At 40.0% G+C, this 22,006-nt stretch overlaps 1 protein-coding gene across 1 annotated transcript in view; it reads right to left on the bottom strand.

Moving 5' to 3' along the window:
• The window catches only part of PIWIL1 (piwi like RNA-mediated gene silencing 1), a 129,319-nt gene that overhangs the window by 23,653 nt on the left and 83,660 nt on the right, over nt 1-22,006 (bottom strand). The window contains exons 14-17 of the mRNA XM_063456421.1: nt 8,998-9,185; nt 6,337-6,409; nt 6,041-6,241; nt 4,010-4,113 (exon numbers count right to left, since the gene is read on the bottom strand). Coding sequence (XP_063312491.1) covers nt 4,010-4,113; nt 6,041-6,241; nt 6,337-6,409; nt 8,998-9,185 — 566 coding nt within the window. The remainder of the gene's footprint in view (nt 1-4,009; nt 4,114-6,040; nt 6,242-6,336; nt 6,410-8,997; nt 9,186-22,006) is intronic.

Raw genomic sequence — 22,006 nt, 5'->3', positions numbered from 1 at the left:
CTATTGCTTTAAAAAAAACTTCTATCTAGCATATATGAAGACCAATCCCTTCCCAGAAAGAACTTGGGGAATACAATTTGGTCTTAACGTGGAAACGCCCAACCTGTGAAAATCTCCTGTAGGAAGTGTAAATTTGAACCTATTGGAAAAAGGAACTAGAAGACAATGATGTTCCTCACAGCAATGTAGAAACTCCACCCAAATCCTTATGAAAAAGTTAGAGGCGGAACAATTAGAAGATTACACGCCACAATTGGACTTGGATTTATGAAGACTCAGAAGATGTAGGATCCAACATGCAGTTGCCCTACCATCAATAGAAACCTATTCAACACTTCCAGCAGGACATCGTGTTATCCAAAAGTGTTTGATTGAGATCGGAAGATCCCAAAACTTGGAAGTCATCTTCATCAAGGTCGAAACTAGCTAGTGTTTGGCCAGTACGGAAGGATTGGCAGAACCACTGCTCTGTCCGTTCATCTCTTTTGAAGTCTTGGGAACAGTCTAGAAACCCCCTTGATCGATAGACCAACTATTCAACGTGACTATCTGTACTGGCTAGGGAGGCAAACCTGGGAATCTTCATGTTCTCTTCCCTCCTTGCCCTAAGGCAGAGGTCCTTAAACTCCGGCCCCCCAGATGTTGCTGAACTACAACTCCCATGATTCTCTGGCTATCTATGTAATTCAAATAATCATGGGAGTTGTAGTTCAGCAACATCTGGGGGGCCGGAGTTTGAGGACCCCTGCCCTAAGGTCTATCCGGACACTCCAAATCTCCCTTTATAATGGTGATCATTGGATTTACAGACCATTACTCTTGATACCACTCTTGTGCGGAGGTTGTAGGTGATGACACTGACGATACACCTTCTTGAGCCCAGTACACCGTTTTGGTACATAGTTGAAACAGACTGCCTCCGGCATCACCCTGTCTGTTGACGTGAGAGAAACAGTGTTGTGGCCGGACCACATTCTAATAGGTCCCTCAATTAACCAAGATCTGAATTGGCGAGGGGAGTGGAGAATTGCCCTAAAGGACCACCTGGCACTATAGGGTCTTTAGGTCCCCCCACCCCCACCTTTCTCCAGTGCCAGGCTCCCTCGGCGCTGGAGAATTCTCCTCCCTCTGCGCCGAATGCACATGCACGTCCGCGCGCATTAAAACCGCCCATAGGAAAGCATTACTCAAATGCTTTCCTATGGATGTCCAGCGTCTTCTCAGTGATTTTCTCAGTGGGAAGCGCCTCTAGCGGCTGTCAGTGAGACAGCCACTAGAGGCTGGATTAACCCTTAGTGAAACATAGCAGTTTCTCTGAAACTTCTATGTTTTCAGCTGCAGGGTTAACACTAGAGGGACCTGGCACGCAGACTATTTAATTGAGCTGAAGTGGTCTGGGTGCCTATAGTGGTCCTGTAAGAGCTCTGAAATTAGTGGGCTATTTTTCTTAGGACCAAGAACGCTGGCACATTAGAGAATTTAGATGAGTGCCCCAGCCTGTGTTAGATACATTCTGTGGTGAAAACTACACGTTCTATAGGCTGAAAGTACAGACTTGTCGGACAAACCTTGATGCTGTCCACCAGTTTAGCCGCAATAGGGATATGTGGGTATACATCTCCATTTCCACCATGAAATTTCCTTTCTGCAGAATCAGAGCTACAGAAACATCAGTCTTGATTCTGAACCTCAGGAGAGGAACCAAATAATCTAAATTCATACATGTCTAAAGGAATGATCCGGCTTTGATATTTGGGAGATTCCTGAGGAACCCCATGAAATTCGAGGTTCCCTAGAACCTAATCCCTAACTCCTTTTATCCAACAGGAACACGGTTTCTGTAAATAGTGTACCACGAGGAAATATGGGTTGGGCAGACTCTTAACAAGCCAGTAATGCCCTGCTTTTACAAGATTAAGAAACCAGTAATCGCCAGTAGTTTCTATGTAGGATTCTACCTCCAACGACTTGTCTTATAATTTTCGACATTGGTAACAAGATGAATCAAACAAATGAACTAGAAGACTCCCTTTTCCTAATGGGAGTAAACAGAGGACAGAAAGGGATGCTGATATGCCGTCCAAGCCCAAGTCACAAGGATATAAGGGCAACAGATCAACTCATGATCTTGGCAGTCATTATAGTCATATCCATATAAAGTATGTGACAATCACAAATATAGTAAAGAGGCAAAATATAGTGTATCTAAGAGATGATGCAAAATGTATGCACCAATAGAATGTCTAGATATATACAGGACAGACTATCTGACAAGGTAAACCTACTGAATAAAATAGAAAATAATACAATTTTATTAAACACGTAATAATAATAATAATAAAAAACCCAAAACAGTGCTAAGTGTATACACCAAAGGGGAATCTAAGAATAGGTGCTAAACGGACCTGTAATTAGTAATACAAATACTCTAGATATTATGAGAACAAAATATCAACATAGATAGAAGTGGTCCATGAAGCCCTAAATGGAAGCTGCTCCTGTCGGTTATTGGTTATAAATGGACATAAAAGAAAAAAGTCTGATATAGACTATAATTGTTAAGTCTTAATAGTCTTAGGCAGAATATATCGATGTGGTGACTGAGAGATCGGTAATCTATTAGATAGTCTGTCCCAGCTCCCATCCGTTGGATAATGACGATTTCCAAATAATAACAGTAAAGTGCTCATGAATTAAACTAGTCCATTTAGTACTGTATAAGGACTGCTGAATTATTCAATTCAAATTAACATCATATCAAAAGTTATAATTTTCAACGGAGGCAGTTAAGCACTAGGTAGAGGGAATATCGATAGTCTATTAAATAGTCTGCCTTTAGTGCCGCCCATTACAATTGTGCCGATATTAAAGTAATATTTGAGTTATAGCAATGAAAAATATTCGATATAACTCATGTGAAGCAAGAGAAATAGAGTAAAAAATTGTGGGCATATTGCAAAATGATGCTTGCTATAAATCAAAAAACAGCATTTTCATTTAGTCACTGAATACCTAATGGATACCAAATATCGAAATCTCAAACTGGACGGAAAATAGAGCAGATCCAAAAATAAATCAAATAGTGCTCAAAAGATATATATTGAAAGAATAAAATAAAAGGGGGGGGGGAGAATCTCACTTAATCTTAACAATAGCAGTAAATTGACAAGCTGCTTATCTGAAGACTTCAATAACCTCCATTAATGATTGTAATCAACGTTAGAAGTTCTGGACACCGCTGCACTTGCCAGGAAAGCCTTATACCGAATACCAGCAGTCTGGAAAGATAGTCTACAAGAGGTCGTGGCCTTCTTGACGACAGTGTTTTTAAAGCAGCTACTTTACCTATGGGATTATGGAAGAGAAATGCAGAAATGTTCTGGATTCCCAGTCGACTTGGGGGTGTAACATTTACCCATTTGATGGTAAACATATTGTGTGTTAAAAGCACTCTCTTTGCTTTTGCAGTTTGGGCCCTCTTCCTCCTTGCTGCATGTTTGGTCAACTGGGGGTGTTTTTTGGATGAATCCTACTCGGAAGCTATTTTGTTGGCGGTTAGTTGTGATGATCTCATAAAAATCTGGCTCCTCTGTGTCTGGTGGCCACATTAGTTGCACCAGACAAAGTGATCTAACTTTCTAAATCCCAAGATCACACTGTTGCTTCTCTCGCATCTTTCTGTGGTCCACTGCTTGTCTATTTTCCTGCACTTCTTTTCCATCATACTGGGCCCTCCATTACTCGTTCCTGTTTCGCTAGGCTACTGGACCAAAGAAGATCAGCCCCTTGCTTGTTTATTGCTCCACAGTTGCTGGGTTAACTTCACCTCTAGTGGCAGTCTACAAGAGGGACATCCAGGGGGTTAGGCAACTTTTGGTCCTCACGCTAGGGAGAGTGGCACTATAATTTCCCTTTAAGATAGATTTATTTTGGTGCCTACAGTATCCAGTTAATAAACTTTGCTATGCACAGTCAGAAAAACAGCACTGTAAAGTAAGGTGAAACGTACCGAGTCATGCCTTGGTTCAAACTGGCAACAAATCCTCCAATAGATCTCCGCCCAGATAATGTGTCATGGTAGCAATCAATGCCAACTATCATCAGGTCCTTCAACTAAAACAGATATAAATGATCACAACTCAAAATCTGGTTACATTTCCTACTAGCAGTGTAAGAATTTTATCAAATGTTCCTCAGAAAGACACTTAAAAGAAAAAATAAACATTGGGTAAGGATATCTTTGATAACTTGATCTTCCACTCTGATGTGATAATGGGCAGACTGAGTGGTGGTTGCTTAAAATGACACTATAGTCACCAGAACAATTACAACATGTAGTTGTTCTGGTGTCTATAGTCCATTCCAGCAGACATTTTAATGTAAACTGTATTTTCAGAGAAAAGTTAGTGTTTGAGACTGGAGGTGCCCGTAGGCAGGAATGCAGTTACTGAGACTGCCACAAGATGTGCTTTCTGGGTTAGTGCTGCACATTCATGATCTCCACACTCTACATGGAGGTGAAGATTGACCAAGGTGGCATTTGGCTCCAGCCCCGCCCTGCTTTCTTGGTCGAGATCAAATCTAGCTTTGTATTTCTGACCCTATAGCGTTCCTTTAAGTGTGGCAAGTCAGTGATTGTGCCATATGCTGCACAGGAATTTTCCAAGTGCATCTTGAATACGGAAGACAGCAAGAGCCACAGTAAGGAATACAACATATACTGCAGTAACTTAACCCCTTAAGGACGGAAGGCGTGCTACGCCGTCCTTCGGGAACATGCTCTAAATGCTGGGGGGCGGCATAACACGTGCCTGCCATCCTATGTACTTACCCGGTCACCAGCGATCGTGGTATGGGGACTTACCTGGGAGCCCCCTCCTTCCTCTTCGGCCCCCCTGGGCCATGTGATCGCGAGGTCCTTGTGAGGACCTCGCAATCACATAGATGGCATATCCGTCCATGTCAGTGCCAGCAGGGAGATCTAAGATCTAAGTATATATAAATTGCAAATGGGGAAGGTCTAGTCATTTTTAGTAGCCATTTGGTCACAAACACTGGCCAAAGTTAGTGTTAATATTTGTTTGTGTGTGAAAAATGCCAAAAACTAACTTGAACGCCAATTTTGGCCAGTGTTTGTGACTAAGTGGCTACTAAAAAAGACTGGACATACCTGATTTTGCAATACATTGGGTTGTCTACTTTTGCAAATGGCATGCCTTCATGAGGTTAATTCTCATTCCTGGGCTACCATATGGTCTCAAAGGCAACGTAACCAATCTGGGGAATTTCAATGTGAAAAAACGAAAAAATGTAACATGCTATATTTGACCCTGTAACTTCCCAAAACACCAAAAAAACTGTACATAGGCGGTACTGTTTTACATGTGAGACATCGCTGAATACAAATATGTGTATTTTATTGCAGTAAAAGCCAACAGTATTACGCCATTCACAGTTAGAATGTCACGTAGAACATTAAATTCATATTTCTCCCTTTTTTTTTTAATATTTTCATATTTAATTTATGTTTCATACCTAAATATTTGATGTTTAATGAATGCTCTGTTTCCCCGGAATAAAACTATATATAATAAGTATAAGTATGTGTGCAAATAATAGGATATATAAACAGACATAGCGCAAATTCAAGTTTTTGTTTACATTTTGATCACAACGTGTACATTTGGCTCAGTCCTTAAGGGGTTAATATAATTTGGTTCCATCGCTCACTGACACGAAAACAGACGGCACCTAGACTACCATAGCCTTTAAATTGTGTGGTCATTCATTGTTCTGCACATGCTTGGTACACAATCTTGACAAGTGTAATTGAAGAGAATCGGTTTGAAAAGCTATATAAGTCACCTACGTAAATCCGACACATCCAGCGAAACACAAACTTGTAACAAATGCATTTTGCATTTGAAACAAAAGAAACCTGCTGTACTTGTCAACTGGCTGTAGAAGAAGCCAGCCTGCAAAGGGATGAAGTGCATTTTATAAACAAACTTAGAATTTAAAAGATACAGAAAAAACTCACAGGTATTTCTACACTCCAGAGTTCACCTCCCATTTTGCAATTCATCTGCAATGCAATTTTTGTAGCAACTGAAACTACAGTTTGAGGTTTGTTCAAAGTCTTAGCGAGTACACACTGGCTGGGAATAGGAAAGTCAACGCAAAGAAATTTCTTTATGGCATCATATCTGTCCTTGCGATTAGTGGACAAAATGCAAACCACCTGTAGTAATAGAAAAAAAAGTGAGATAACATGATAAAAAAATATATAGTAATTTAAACAAAAAACAAACAAACTATAAAGTCATTTAAACATACCATTTGTGTATCAGACGTAAGCTTTTGTTGTAAAACTTTCAGATATGCATCAGTGCTGTCATCAACTTCAACCCTGAAAAATAAGAAAAAATTTAAATAGAAGCCACAGGTGCTAAGCACTGCAAGTTTAGCCCCTTAAGCTTTGAATAAATACCAAGGCCAAACTACTCACTTGTAACCCTCACTTACAGACAGGGTTCCGTTCCTACGACCCTGTCTTAGAACTAATTGGTCGGTAAGTGAGGAGTTAAGGGATTCCCCGCTCTGCTGCGGTCTATGTTCAGTGAAATGTCCATGAACATAAACATGGGAATTAGAGGAATTCCCTGCTCTGGTGCGCATGTCTGTGTTCAGGGACATTTTCCCAAGCATAGATTAGAGGGATTCCCTGCTCTGTTGCGTTAGTCTAAGTTCAGGGAAATATCCCCAAACATAGAACGCAGCAGAGTAGGGAATGCCTCTAATTCCCACGACGGCGCGCACTTACCACCCCGCAAGAGAGTTGGTTGTAAGTGTGAGCAGTCGTAAAGCAGGTAGGTCGCAAAATGAGGACCACCTGTAAATGTTGTGTCTGTTTATTAAGTAAGTTATTTTTAGTAGTATAGTGAGCACACTGCACAGCCTAGGTCAAACACTAGAAATATATATTTAATAGATTTGTGCAAAAGTTTATTTTGAGCGGTTCATCTGAACTAAAAGTCCTTTTAATTCAGGAGCGTTTTAGGCCTTCGGTACTATAGCATTTTAAGGGATTTTAATGGATGCTGGATGTCCTCATGCAGAGCGTGAGGACGTCCAGCTTCAATTAGGCGAACCTAAAGTCCGATAGAATCCTGGAAGCACCTCTAGTGGCTGTCTGGTTGTCTTAGAGAGACTGCAAGGTTTACATTGCAGCACTAAAACTGCAATATTTTGCATTGCAGGAAACCCATACCACTTAAATGAGATGAAGTGGTCTGGGTGCCTTTAGTGCCCCTTTAAATCATGACCTAATTACAGTAGCAAACATAATAAAGATCAACCTAGTGTTTGTGAAAAAAACAAAATGTACAAAACAGATATCTATATCTATATATATATATATATATATATATATATATATATACTGACAGTATAGTATATCGACCATATCTTCCCAAGATAAAGGGCTCCTGTACATTAAGTCTCCCAACGCAGTTTAATTGCCCCACATTCAAACAAACTATATCAAACAAGAAAACTTATGAGGAAGACTTACAAGACGGAAGACATACTCAGACTAATGAATCACCTGGAACCCAGGCAGATCCCTGGGAAACTTTAAAAGAAACTATGTTGTAGAATGTATCTAAATTCTAGGTGTTCACTGCAGTAAATATTCAGTTAACTTGATTTATCCCTTAACCCCTTAAGGACCGGCCTGTTTTTGCGATGTTGTACGTTAAGGACCAGAGCAGTTTTAACACTTTTGTGGGGTTTGTGTTTAGCTGTAATTTTCTGCTCTCTCATTTACGGTTCCCATACAAATTATATATTGGTTATTTTCAGGACAAGAAGGACTTTCTTTACATACCATTATTTGTATCATGTCATATTTTACTTTAAAAAAAAAAAAAACCCAATAAAATATGGTGAAAAATTGAAAAACAAACATGTTTTTGGACTTTTACTTGAAAAATATCTTCTAATTATCTAAAAAACTGCTAAATAGTTTCAAAATGTTGTCCTGAGTTTAAACACACCCAGTGTTTACATGTTTTTTTATAGGGCTATAAGTACAAGTAGGAAATTGCTCTTTCAATATATATATATTTTTTACATTTATCAATAGTGACATTGTAACACTGTTATCTGTCATAAATCCCCAAATCACACCCCGCATGTACATATTTTTTTAAAAGTAGACAACCCAGGGTATTGGGGTATGGCCAGTATTTTTTAGTAGCCACTTAGTCACAAACACTGGCCAAAATTAGCATTTATATTTGTTTGTGTGTTAAAAATGCAAAACACGCTAACTTTGGCCAGTGTTTGTGACTAAGTGGCTACTAAAAAAGGCTGAACATACCCCATTTGCAATACCTTGGGTTGTCTACTTTTGCAAATGGTATGCCATCATGGGGGTAATTCTTATTCCTGGGCTACCATATGGTCTCAAAGGCAACGTAACCAATCTGGCGAATTTCAATGTGAAAAAATTAAAAAATGTAACACGCTATATTTGACCCTGTAACTTCCCAAAACACCTTAAAACCTGTACAATGGGGGTACTGTTTTACACGTGAGACAATGCTGAATACAAATATGTGTATTTTATTGCAGTAAAAGCAAACAGTATTTTGACATTCAGAGTTAAAATGTCACGTAGAACTAAGAAAATTAAAAAAATAAATCTTATTTTCTCACATTTGCTTTATATTTTTTTCATATTAAATTATGTTCCATACCTAAATATTTGATGTTAAATGAAAACCCTGTTTCCCTGAATAAAATGATATATAATAAGTGTGGGTGCAAATGAAAGAGGTGAATTACGGTTGGACAGACATATAGCGCAAATGCCAGGTTTTGTTTAGATCACAACTTGTACATTTGGCTGCGGTATTAAGGGGTTAAGGATATATCACCAGTTCAAACCTTTTGCTCTACTTTGTTGTCAGGCAAAAAACAAGTATTACTTACATTACTGCTTTATTCATTTTTATTCCCATTTGTTGTGACACTCTGAAAAGATTCTGTGCAAGAGTATTAGCAGCATCATAAATCCGTTTTGTGTAGATCATCAGCCATTTTTCTAAAGGTTTTACACGGATTAAAGTAGGCCCTCTGATTTCTCTGGACCAGTCTGCATACTGAGGATTGTATTCTGCCTACAAATGTGAAAATTAAAGTGCAGTTTTAATTGATCCAATTTCTACACATATCAAACACAGAATTTACTAGTATGAGATTAATAATTAACAATACATCTTTACTAAGTGCACAAAGATGTGAATCTTTATCCTGAATCTAATCTTTTCCTAAAGTGCAAGAAAAAAAAACTATTCAATAGGTTTGCGAACACCAGGGCTTGCAGCATTATGCCCCCCTCCCTGGTAAAAGGCAAGAAGAAAGGAGGGGGAGAAAATTCAGATAGATTTTCACATCTCATTCACAAAAAAAAAAAAAAAGGAAAGAGAAAGGAAAATAAATATATATATATATATATATATATATATATATATATATATATATATATATATATATATAAAAATAATTTTCCTTTTTGTCCCTGCACACACACTTTCAGATATTTCCAAATGCCGGGTACATTCCAGCCACAGCCAAAGATAGTAGAAAAAATAGTGAAAAAAGGCTTGCACTGTCTTTTTGTAAAACAGTTTTCTTTCTTTATTCCATTTCTTGCTAGAACATTATCATAGTCATAATCAACGTTTCAGCCATCGTCCGTGTCTTTCATCAGGATCAGTTCAGCAAAACCTGAACTGATCCTGATGAAAGCCATGGACGATGGCTGAAACGTTGATTATGACTATGATTATGTTCTAACAAGAAATGGAATAAAGAAAGAAAACTTTTACAAAAGAAAAAGACAGTGACTGCACGCCTTTTTTCACTAATATATGTGTGTGTGTGTGTGTGTGTAAATAAATAAAAACAAAATAAAAACTGCTTTAACCCCTTCAGGATGGGTGACGGACGAGGTCCGTCATCCAGGGGATACCCTTAATGACGGACCTCGTCCGTCACGCGGTAAAATTAACCCCAGATCGCCGCAATCGCGGCGATCGCGGGGTTAATGGTGCTCCGGTCTGCCTCTGTATTAGAGGCAGACCGGGAGCACCGGATCGGGCTGTCCCAGCTCATGTGCCCGCTCTGACAGCATGTCAGAGCGAGCACATGTGCTCTGTATACTTACCTCCGCCTCCCTGCACTTCCGGGTTCACTGTGAAGTGCAGGGAGACGGATCAGTGATGATCCTGCCCCCTGCTGTAAAAAAAAAAAAAAAAAGCAAAATTAAAATCCCACCCCCCTTTACCCATTTTAATAAAAAATTAACCCCTTCCCTGCCAATTGATCACTGACTACAGTGATCAATTGGCAGGGATTACATTTTAATATGATCTGATTTTTTTTTTAACCCCTGAGGGTTAATTCTTTTTTTTTAACCCTCAGGGGTTAAATTTATTTTATTAATTAATTTAAATATTTTAAAATTATAAATTTAGCTAGCTGGGGAGGGTGGAAGTTAGTGGGGAATTGAGTGTTAGGCTAACTAGGTTAACGTTAAAAAAAAGTTTTAAAATAAGCTTTAAAAAGTTAAAAAAAAAGTTTTAATAACGTTTACGTAAAAAATTAAAAATAAATAAACCCTTTACCCAGTCCAAATAAAAATTAACCCCTTCCCTGCCAGTCTATCACTGCCTACAGTGATCAAAATACAGATCACAGTATTATACTGTGATCTAATTTTTTTTTAACCCCTTATGATGAACTTTTATTTATTTTTTAACCCTCAGGGGTTAAATTTATTTAATTAACTAATTTAAATATTGTATAATTAAATATTTTGCTAGCTGGGGTTGGTGGGAGTTATGGGAAAATGGGGAATTTACTGTTAGTGCTGCTTACTGCTAGTTAGGGGTTAACGGTAAAAGAAAAAGCTTAGAAAAATGTTAAATCTGTAAAAAAAGTTTTATGAAAGTTTAGGAAACTTAAAAAAAATTAATAAGCAAAACAAAAGTTTAAAAAATAGTTTTAAAAAGTAAAAAAAGTTTTAAAAAGTTAAAAAATACATTTAATAACGCTCATTACCACTACACCTGGTACAAGCTAGCGGAAAAATGATCCCACGCTAAGGTTAAAAATATGCCTTTTGAAATACCCTGGGATGTCTTCTTTAAGAAATGGTATGGCTTTATGGGGTATTTGGATTATATAGCCTGGTAAAATACTCTAAAATGGGACATGGGCACAGCGTAAAAATTAAAAGTTTGGAAAAAATGGAATGGCTGTGTCCCAAATGTGCCCCTCCGATGTCCCTTTACCTGGCAAAGGTACATACGGGGGTATTTCTGTACTCAGCCGACATAGCTGAGCAACATATAAAGTATTATAGAGTGATGGTACACATAAGGTTTGCAAAATATACTGTGCAAACTCACTTTGTGTGTAAAAAAGGCAGAAAAAACGCTTATTACCACTACACCTGGTACAAGCTAGCGGAAAAATGATCCCACACTAAGGTTCAAAATATGCCTTTTGAAATACCCTGGGATGTCTTCTTTAAGAAATGGTATGGCTTTATGGGGTATTTGGATTATATAGCCTGGTAAAATACTCTAAAATGGGACATGGGCACAGCGTAAAAATTAAAAGTTTGAAAAAAATGGAATGGTTGTGTCCCAAATGTGCCCCTCCGATGTCCCTTTACCTGGCAAAGGTACATACGGGGGTATTTTTGTACTCAGCCGACATAGCTGAGCAACATATAAAGTATTATAGAGTGATGGTACACATAAGGTTTGCAAAATATACTGTGCAAACTCACTTTGTGTGTAAAAAAGGCAGAAAAAACGCTTATTACCACTACACCTGGTACAAGCTAGCGGAAAAATGATCCCACACTAAGGTTCAAAATATGCCTTTTGAAATACCCTGGGATGTCTTCTTTAAGAAATGGTATGGCTTTATGGGGTATTTGGATTATATAGCCTGGTAAAATACTCTAAAATGGGACATGGGCACAGCGTAAAAATTAAAAGTTTGAAAAAAATGGAATGGTTGTGTCCCAAATGTGCCCCTCCGATGTCCCTTTACCTGGCAAAGGTACATACGGGGGTATTTTTGTACTCAGCCGACATAGCTGAGCAACATATAAAGTATTATAGAGTGGTGGTACACATAAGGTTTGCAAAATATACTGTGCAAACTCACTTTGTGTGTCAAAAAGGATGAAAAAAAGCTTATTACCACTACACCTGGTACAAGCTAGCGGAAAAATTATCCCACGCCAAGGTTCAAAATATGCCTTTTGAAATACCCTGGGTGTCTACTTTTAGAAATGGTAGGTCTTTGTGGGGTAGTTTGAATTTAAAACCTGCGAAGATGCTTGGAAATTGCACATAGGCCCAGCGTCAAAATTCAAAGTTCTGTAAAAGCTGATATGGCTTGGTCTCCAATATGGCCCTGTAGCTTCACAAAATAGTGCCAAAGACATTCATTGGGGATGTATTTTTACTCAGAAGACTTAGCTGAGCATAATTTGGAGGTTTTGAAATTCGTGGCACATATGAAATATACAAAATGCCCAGCAAAAATGCAATCCGTATGTAAAAAAATGCCCCAAATAATTTTTTACCACATACTTTGGCATATATTGGTGAAAAAATGGGGGCATGCTAAGGCACAATATGCACCTTATGATATACCCTGGAGTGTCTACTTTTACAAATGGTAGGCCTTTGTGGGGTTTTTTTGAACAGTCAAACTGTTATAATACCCCAAATGGAAGCATAGGCTTATTAAATCCGTCTCTCAAAATTCTACTGTGAATACTGAAAAGGACAGGTCTCCTATATGGCACTGTAGCTTCACAAAATAGTGCCAACGACATACAATGGGGGTACCGTTGTACTCAGCAGAAGTAACTGAACACATAAAACTTTGTACAGGAATAGCACACACCAACTTTACAAAATACACATGAGAAGTTCTTTGTTATAAGTTTGTGTGCGAAAACCCCCAAAAAACACAATTTTACTCCAGTATTTAGCAGAGGTTGGCGGTAAAATGGCTACGTAGAAAGTGTCAAAACAACCTCAGGTAAATAGCCTGTGGTGTCTACTTTATATAAATATATACTTTTGTGTGGCAATTTTGTTTTCTTTTATGGCTATTAAGCTTACAAGACAAACATACCAAATTCTAAAATCGCTCCACATTAAAAGTTTATTTTACTCCTTGTGCTTTGTGACCTGTAACTACCAAAACAAACTTAAAATCCCAGACACATTATATATTCTGTAAATCAGAACAACTAAATGAATTTATTTTTAATTACTTTCCGTAACCTGCACTAATTGTGCACACATTATTATTGCAAAAACTGTAAAAATAAAATCAAGATTTTTCATTTTTTTTTTTACATTTTTCTGTATTTTTTTTTAATAATAAATAAGCATTTATGTAAATATATGTTACATCAAATTAAAGCCCTTTCTGTCCTTTAAAAAACGGTATATAATATGCGTCGGTGCAATAAATTAGTAAAATGCAAATTGCAGTTGAACGCAAACAGCAAAAAAATACAAAAAAATGCTTGTGTCATTAAGTGAAAGACAAGCTTCTGAAGCTGTGTCCTTAAGGGGTTAAAAGAAAAAAAAAATGTTAACTTCCACTTAATAAATTAATTACTGCGGCACCAGCGGGCGGTAAAGAAATGTTACCATCAAAGATACAAAAGTGGGCGGTAGGTATTAAAAGGTTGAATGCCAGCAGGCATGCATGACGTAGGGCGCGGGGATGTGCGTGCGGCGAGGGGAGGGACCCGCTGACCACGATCCACATAGAAACAGAATATGACGGCAGATAGGAACCATTCGGCCCATCTAGTCTGCCCAATTTTCTAAATACTTGCATTAGTCCCTGGCCTTATCTTATAGTTAAGATCGCCTTATGCATATCCCACACATGCTTAAACTCCTTAACTGTGTTAACCTCTACCACTTCAGCTGGAAGGCTATTCCATGCATCCACTACCCTCTCAGTAAAGTATCATGCAAGACAAGGCGATAAAGAAATGTTCCGATGTGTAGCTATACCAGCGAGACTATTGCTGACTGCCGAATCTTGAATGCCGGGTATGCCTCACCAACTTTGAGCAGTATAGTGAGAACAGCCAATACCTCCTTCCAGCTGACGAACTATTCAGTTTTCACATAGAGACTGATAAGTGCCAAACACTTTAGATACCGACAAAAATTTAATCTGAGCCCACTAATTTATTCGGATATTACCCTGGGTAAAAAGAGAAGCAAGGAAGGAATGAGAAGGGGATAAAACCCTCCTCCCTGGAGGAGAAAGTTACTGAGCGCAACCAAACAAAAAACTGTAAGTGCTGTTTTTTTACCCCATTAAAGGGACACTATAGTTACCCAGACCACTTCAGCTCAATGAAGTGGTCTGGGTGTCAGGTCCCTCTAGGGTTAACCCTGCCTGATGTAAACATAGCATAACACGTTTACATCTGGGGTTAAGCCAGCCTCTAGTGGCCGTCTTCCGGACAGTCATTAGAGGCGCATCGGCAATGATTGAGGTATATTATGCCTCAATCATGCAGAGCGTCTATAGGAAAGCAATGAAAAATGCTTTCCTACGGACACTTTGAATGCGCGCACAGCAGTGACGCGCATGTGGATTGGGCGCTGGTGACGTCAGACAAGGATGCCGACGTCGGCGGGGGAGAAAAGGTAAGGGAGCCTGGCAGGGGAAAAGGGGGGACCCTGAGGGTGGGGGCAACCTCAGGGTACTATAGTGTCAGGAAAACCAAGCGGTTTTCCTGACACTATAGTGTCCCTTTAAGCTTTTCACTCCTTGCTGGCTGACTTGTTTATTTCCCTTTGTAGCCCCCACCTCTCCCGTTAACTGAAAAGGTTGGTTGAACTTGCATGTGAGGTAACTGAGGGAGTAGTAAAAATAAAGGGCAGAAAGATAAACCCAAATTAAGAGGAACTCTCTTTTTTGTTGTTGTTTAACTTAATCACTGGAGTTCCAGATGCATAAAGAAAACACACGAAAACAATTCTAAATAAGGACCTCACTGGTTGGCTAAAGTTGCCCCGAATCAAACCACAAGATATATAGGAATTCCATAATTTTATATATTAAATAAGCGGTCCTTGCAAATTACCACCCAAGAAATCAAACCCAGACCACTATTAAGAGTCTATGGTCTTTTTAACTGGGTATGCTAAGTGGTATTTAGTAAATCCTTATCTGACTAACTGGAATATATATATATATAATTTCTACGCTGAGCGTAAAGAGAGAAGGAAATTGGAGATAAATAAAGCAAGATGTATTCCTAAACTAAAATGCGAAGATAGAGAAGAAGAAATTGCGAACTGATCGGAATGACGGCTGTTAAAAAAAAAATCCAGGAGGAGAAGCAGAAATAACAGGAATAAAATAAGGAAGAACAAATATCACATTTTAGTGAACCATCCCCGTGGCAGTTCCTTTCCAACGTAGTTTAATAATTATTTTTTTTTTTTAAAGGGAAAGAAAACTAAACGTTCAAGAGCCTAAAACTAACACCGACACAGACAAACAAAAAACTACCAAACATAACCAAACAAGGAAACCGACTGTCAACTTTCTTCTCCCCTCAAGCGAACCAGGAGGTTAATGAAGACCTTTCTTTGGATTCTTCCTTTCCATTAGCACCTCTTCCTGCAGATCCAAATAACATCACTCTAGAAATAATAAAAAATCATTTGAACACACTTAAAGAAATAAAAAAATAAATTCAAGACGACTCTACAGATCTTAAAGATGAAGTCTAAAGTTCTTACTCTCATCCAAAGCATAGAAGAGAAAGAAGAACATATGGAATTCCAGCTCCTAACACTAAAAGAAGCACAAATTAAGATGGAGGCAAAAATTGGATCGCTGGAGGAGAAAATAGCCGATTTTGAAGATCGTGCTCGTAAAACAAAACCTAAGATTTAGAAATATCCTAAAAAATATAAAAGATGACAAATTAAGAGATGTCCTGATAGAATTTTATACGGCTCTGAATGTCCCATCAGATTCTCACGGTATCAAAATGGAACGTTGCCACAGAATTTTCAAGTCTCCCAACGTGAAAAATTATTTTCCAAGAGATGTCCTAGTTGCATTCCATTCGTATGAGTTCAGAAATCTCATTCTATCAACACTGAAAAAAAATAAACCTACCGAAGAAAAATTCAAGGATATATATGCCCTCCCAGATTTTTCATATAATACAAGAATTAAAAGAATTCTCTCCAATTTTTCAGACTGACAAAACTGTTTAAAATTTAGATGGCGTTACCCATCTTCACTTTAGATCCTGTACTACAACGACTGTCTCATTATCTCATTAGAGATGTCTTTGCCAGAGGCTCAAGGAAGGGGGATCTGCCTTGACGTTGGCAGGAGGGCATTCCCCCAATGGCCATTGGTGTAACTAAATGACCTCCATTTGTTTAAATATACATGGGGATTTAGGAGAGCGCGCAGGTAACTTTTTCTTTGGTTTTTACTGTACTACAACGACTGACAAACCTTTAAGACTTATGACATGGCAAGAGAATGATGTCCTGCCCAGGACATCATCCACACTTCTGAAGTGTGGATGATGTCCTGGGACACCCAGCACTCCCAAGCAACCAAGTCCTGCTGAATCTTCAGAGCAGAGACTGGGCCCCTTAAAACAGCATTAACACCCAGCAATCCCAAGCAACCAAGTCCTGCTGAATCTTCAGAGCAGAGACTGGGCCCCTTAAAACAGCATTAACACCCAGCACTCCCAAGCAACCAAGTCCTGCTGAATCTTCAGAGCAGAGACTGGGCCCCTTAAAACAGCATTAACACCCAGCACTCCCAAGCAACCAAGTCCTGCTGAATCTTCAGAGCAGAGACTGGGCCCCTTAAAACAGCATTAACACCCAGCACTCCCAAGCAACCAAGTCCTGCTGAATCTTCAGAGCAGAGACTGGGCCCCTTAAAACAGCATTAACACCCAGCACTCCCAAGCAACCAAGTCCTGCTGAATCTTCAGAGCAGAGACTGGGCCCCTTAAAACAGCATTAACACCCAGCACTCCCAAGCAACCAAGTCCTGCTGAATCTTCAGAGCAGAGGTATCATCTCTGGAAGATCTACTCAAGAATACCTGTATTCCTGTTTCCTTTAAACTCTTATTTTAAAATTGTGTTCTATTCCATCTCCCTCCCTATACTATCACTACTTAATTGATACCTATATCTCCCATCCTGATCTTCTGTTCTTGTTTTGCTTAAAGCTGCTGTGATCATGTCATTTTATGTTCATTCTTTAAGACTTTTTGTTAATTGTTTACCTAGTGTTACTACTCACTGATAATCTTGTAAATTTATGTTCATGGTTTATGACTTTCACCTATCTGATCCTTCCTATCTTTTTATCCCAAATGTTATCTCCTTTTAGTTTTTCATCTCTAATTAATTACCTCAATAGCCCCATGTCTCCCCACCCATAATAGTGTGTTTTATTTCTTTTTTTTTCTAACCTCAGACCTTATATTTCAGACTGGGCCCCTTAAAACAGCATTAACACCCAGCACTCCCAAGCAACCAAGTCCTGCTGAATCTTCAGAGCAGAGGTATCATCTCTGGAAGATTGCCCACCCTACCCTCCCCACACCATCCCACCCCACGGTCAACAACTTACTTATAGATAGTGCACATCAGCTGGTTTCCTTAACACACCAATCAAATCACTAAACCTCTCCTCACCTGAATTTATTTAACACACTGCATCCTTACATTGGTTTACTCACTCATTGATATTTGTGTGTTTGTATATATGATCTACATATCTATATAATACACTTTTTCTAATGTTCTCCCTTCTATTTTTCACTTTAACACTAACTTCTCTCATCACTAAAATATCCCTATCCTTTCACTCACCTGTCCCTAGCAACACCATAATTATTACTTCCACCTTACTCCCCTCCCCTCTCTATTCATCTCATGCACTCTACACATACCTTTCCAGCCTATCTCCACCAACTCCTCCCAAATCCTCTACATACATACCCTCCTACAAAACTTTCAAATCCTACTCCCACCTTCACTTCCTTTCTATCCTTCTGCTCCTAGCTGCTGGTGATGTCTCTCCTAACCCCGGCCCCCTCGCAACAAACTCAGCACATACTAACCCAAGGATCCACACTAATCTCATACCCATCTCATGTTCCTCTAAATCCTCCTTCAATACTGCCCTCTGGAACGCACGCTCTGTTTGCAATATAACTAAATCCACTGCTGTCCATGACTTCTTCATCTCTCGTTCTATAGATTTACTAGCCATAACAGAAACCTGGCTCTCCCCCTCTGACACTGCCACCCCTGCATCTTTGTCCTTCGGTGGTCTCCAACTTACCCACAACCCAAGAAACTCTGAATGTAAAGGTGGTGGTGTTGGGTTTCTCCTCTCCCCTCACTGCTCTTTTAAACCTCTTCCCACCCCCCCTTCTCTCTCTTTCCCATCATTTGAAATACACTCAATTCGCCTTTTCAAACCCTTCTCTGCTAACATTGCTGTTATTTACCGCCCCCCTGGTTCCCCTCTTCTCTTCCTTGACCACTTTGCTGCCTGGCTACCCTATTTCCTCTCTTCTAACATTCCATCCCTAATTCTCGGGGACTTCAATATTCCTATAAACCCACCTTTGACCTCTGCAGCCACCAAACTACTTTCCATGACTTCCTCCCTCGGGCTATCGCAGTGGGCAGATTCTCCCACCCATGTAGCTGGCAATACCCTTGACCTAATCTTCACTTATGCATGTACAGTATCTAATATCTGCAACACTCCATATCCACTCTCTGATCACCACCTCTTATCATTTGCTCTCACATACCCCCTCACCCAAAAACCTCAGCCTAACCCCCCTCAACTCAGGAGGGACCTTAATTCTCTTGATCTCCAACAGTTGTCAGCTGACATTGATTCACAACTGCTGTCCATCCCTTCCCTCTCCTGTCCTTCACAGGCCATCTCCATATATAACTCTACTCTTACATCTGCCTTGAACACTGCAGCGCCACTCCAAACAAGCACCTCGAGGAGGACCCGCCCCCAACCATGGCATACTAAATCAACGCGCTACCTGCAAAGATGCTCCCGTTGTGCTGAACGCTCCTGGAGGAAGTCTCGTACACAATCAGACTTTCTCCATTATAGATTCATATTGTGTTCATACAGTGCAGCCCTTGCCCTTGCCAAACAGTCCTATTTTTCCACTCTCATTAGTTCATGTTCCCGCAACCCCAGGCGTCTCTTTCACACCTTTAATTCTCTTCTTCGCCCTGCTGTGGCCACCCCCAAAACTAACCTTACTGCTGATAACTTCGCATGTTACTTCACTGACAAGATTGAACAGCTAAGGAAAGAATTCTCCCCTCCTTGCCTTTCTGTTTCTCAATCACACATAGATCATGCCTTTCCTACCCTTCAGACATTCTCCCCAGCAACTGACCAAGAGGTGGCTGCTCTTCTTTGCTCCTCTCGCCCCACCACTTGCCCGCTCGATCCTGTCCCATCTCACCTTATTAGATCTCTCTCCACTTGTCTCGTGCCTTCTCTAACACACATCTTCAACTGCTCGCTCTCCTCTGGCATCGTCCCTGCTGACCTTAAACATGCCACTGTAGTACCTATACTAAAAAAACCATCCCTCGACCCATCCACCCCCTCTAACTACCGTCCCATATCCCTGCTCCCTTTTTCCTCAAAGCTTCTGGAAAGACTTGTCTTCACCCGTGTGTCTCATTTCCTCAATTCCAACTCTCTCCTTGACCCTCTTCAATCTGGCTTCCGCCCTCTCCACTCTACAGAGACTGCCCTTATCAAAGTTACTAACGACCTAATCGCAGCTAAATCCAAAGGCCACTACTCCATACTAATTCTTCTTGACCTCTCAGCGGCCTTTGACACCGTTGATCATGCTCTCCTTCTTCAAACTCTTCAATCGCTTGGTCTCTGTGACTCTGTCCTCTCATGGTTTTCCTCTTATCTCTCCCAACGCTCATTCAGTGTCTCCTTTTCTAATGATACCTCCTCCCCTTGCCCTGTCTCAGTTGGAGTTCCCCAAGGCTCCGTCCTTGGTCCCCTTCTATTTTCTCTTTATACTGCCTCTCTTGGCAAACTTATTACCTCTTTTGGATTTCACTACCACCTGTACGCTGATGACACCCAGCTATATCTCTCCTCCCCGGACCTCTCCCCTGCCGTCCTGCAACGTGTCACTGCTTGCCTTTCTTCCATCTCTGACTGGATGTCCTCCCGCTTTCTGAAACTCAATCTCTCAAAAACTGAGCTCCTTGTCTTTCCTCCTCCTAATACTGATCCTCCTCTTTCGCTCTCCCTCCAAGTTTGTGGTACCAACATCAGTCCATCCTTGCAAGCGCGCTGTCTTGGCGTCATACTTGACTCTGGTCTCACCTTTGAGCCTCACATCCAGCATGTTGCCAAATCCTGTAGATTCCATCTTAAAAACATAGCCCGCATCCGCCCCTTTCTTGCACCAGATACTACCAAGGAGCTTGTCCATGCTCTAGTAATTTCCCGCATGGATTATTGTAACCCTCTCCTGATTGGTCTCCCCAATAGCCGTACTGCACCCTTACAGTCCGTAATGAATGCTGCTGCTAGATTGATTTTCCTCTCTAGTCGTTTCTCTCACACCCCACCCCTCTGCCAGTCCTTACATTGGCTTCCTGTATGCTATAGGAGTCAATTCAAGGTACTAACTCACACCTATAAAGCACTGAACAACTCTAGCCCCTCTTATATCTCCTCACAGATCCATAGGTATGTCCCTTCTCGGTCTCTCCGTTCTGCCCGTGACCACCTCCTGTCCGTTGTCCGCACTCGTACGGCCAACTCGCGCTTGCAGGACTTCTCGCGGGCGGCTCCCTTCCTATGGAATAGCCTGCCTACCGCCATCAGACTCTCCCCTAGTCTTGCATCTTTTAAGAAGTGCCTTAAAACCCATCTCTTTAGGAAAGCTTATGGCCTCCAAGACTAACCCTTACCTCACATACCTGTCTCTTGCCCTCTCCGAAAGGGCAGCCCACCTTATTTGATTGTAAATTCCTGTCCTAATGTGTTTTACACCCCACCTCCTATAGAATGTAAGCTCGTTTGAGCAGGGTCCTCTTCAACCTATTGTTCCTGTAAGTTTATTTGTAACTGTCCTATTTATAGTTAAATCCCCCTCATAATATTGTAAAGCGCTACGGAATCTGTTGGCGCTATATAAATGGCAATAATAAATAAATAAATAAATAAGAAGCCTTTAACAGGTGAAACGCGTACAGTGGATTTTGAAAAAGACTTTTTATATAGTACTTTTTATCTTATTCATTTATTTTGGTATAATAAATTTAACCTTTGTTTATATATACCTGGATTTTATCCTTTACTTCCTGGTGGGGACTGTACCACCTACGCTACAATAACTAGAGCAAGTTCTGGTAAATGTGAGTACGATACTTTTATTATTTCATATAATTATTTTATCAGTACTATCTGCACTATTTGGATTTCCTGTCTCTACATATTATTCCACCCGAGACGACTGAGATACCTACTGCTCCACATATATCCTCAGACGGGGATTGTTCCGTCGACGCGCACTAACGGTAGAGCTCCTAGGTAGCTCTGGGAAATGTGAGTGAAAATTATTTATATTATTCATTCACATACTTATACTTGATATACTATACCATTATTTTGTATGTTCTCTCCCCTTTTTTTGAGGTCATATTGTATAGAGACCATTTCCATCAGTGTGTACGTATATTTATATATTAGTATATCTCTCTGTATTTAAGGCGCGGTTTCCTCACTTCCTTTTTTGTACACGTCACTCTCTTACAAGGTTGGGGTTCCTT

Source organism: Pelobates fuscus, chromosome 5 (genome assembly GCF_036172605.1).
Source record: "Pelobates fuscus isolate aPelFus1 chromosome 5, aPelFus1.pri, whole genome shotgun sequence".
Lineage (NCBI taxonomy): Eukaryota > Metazoa > Chordata > Amphibia > Anura > Pelobatidae > Pelobates > Pelobates fuscus.
The sequence above is the reverse complement of the archived record's forward strand: the minus strand, read 5'-3'. Positions and strand labels throughout refer to the sequence as shown.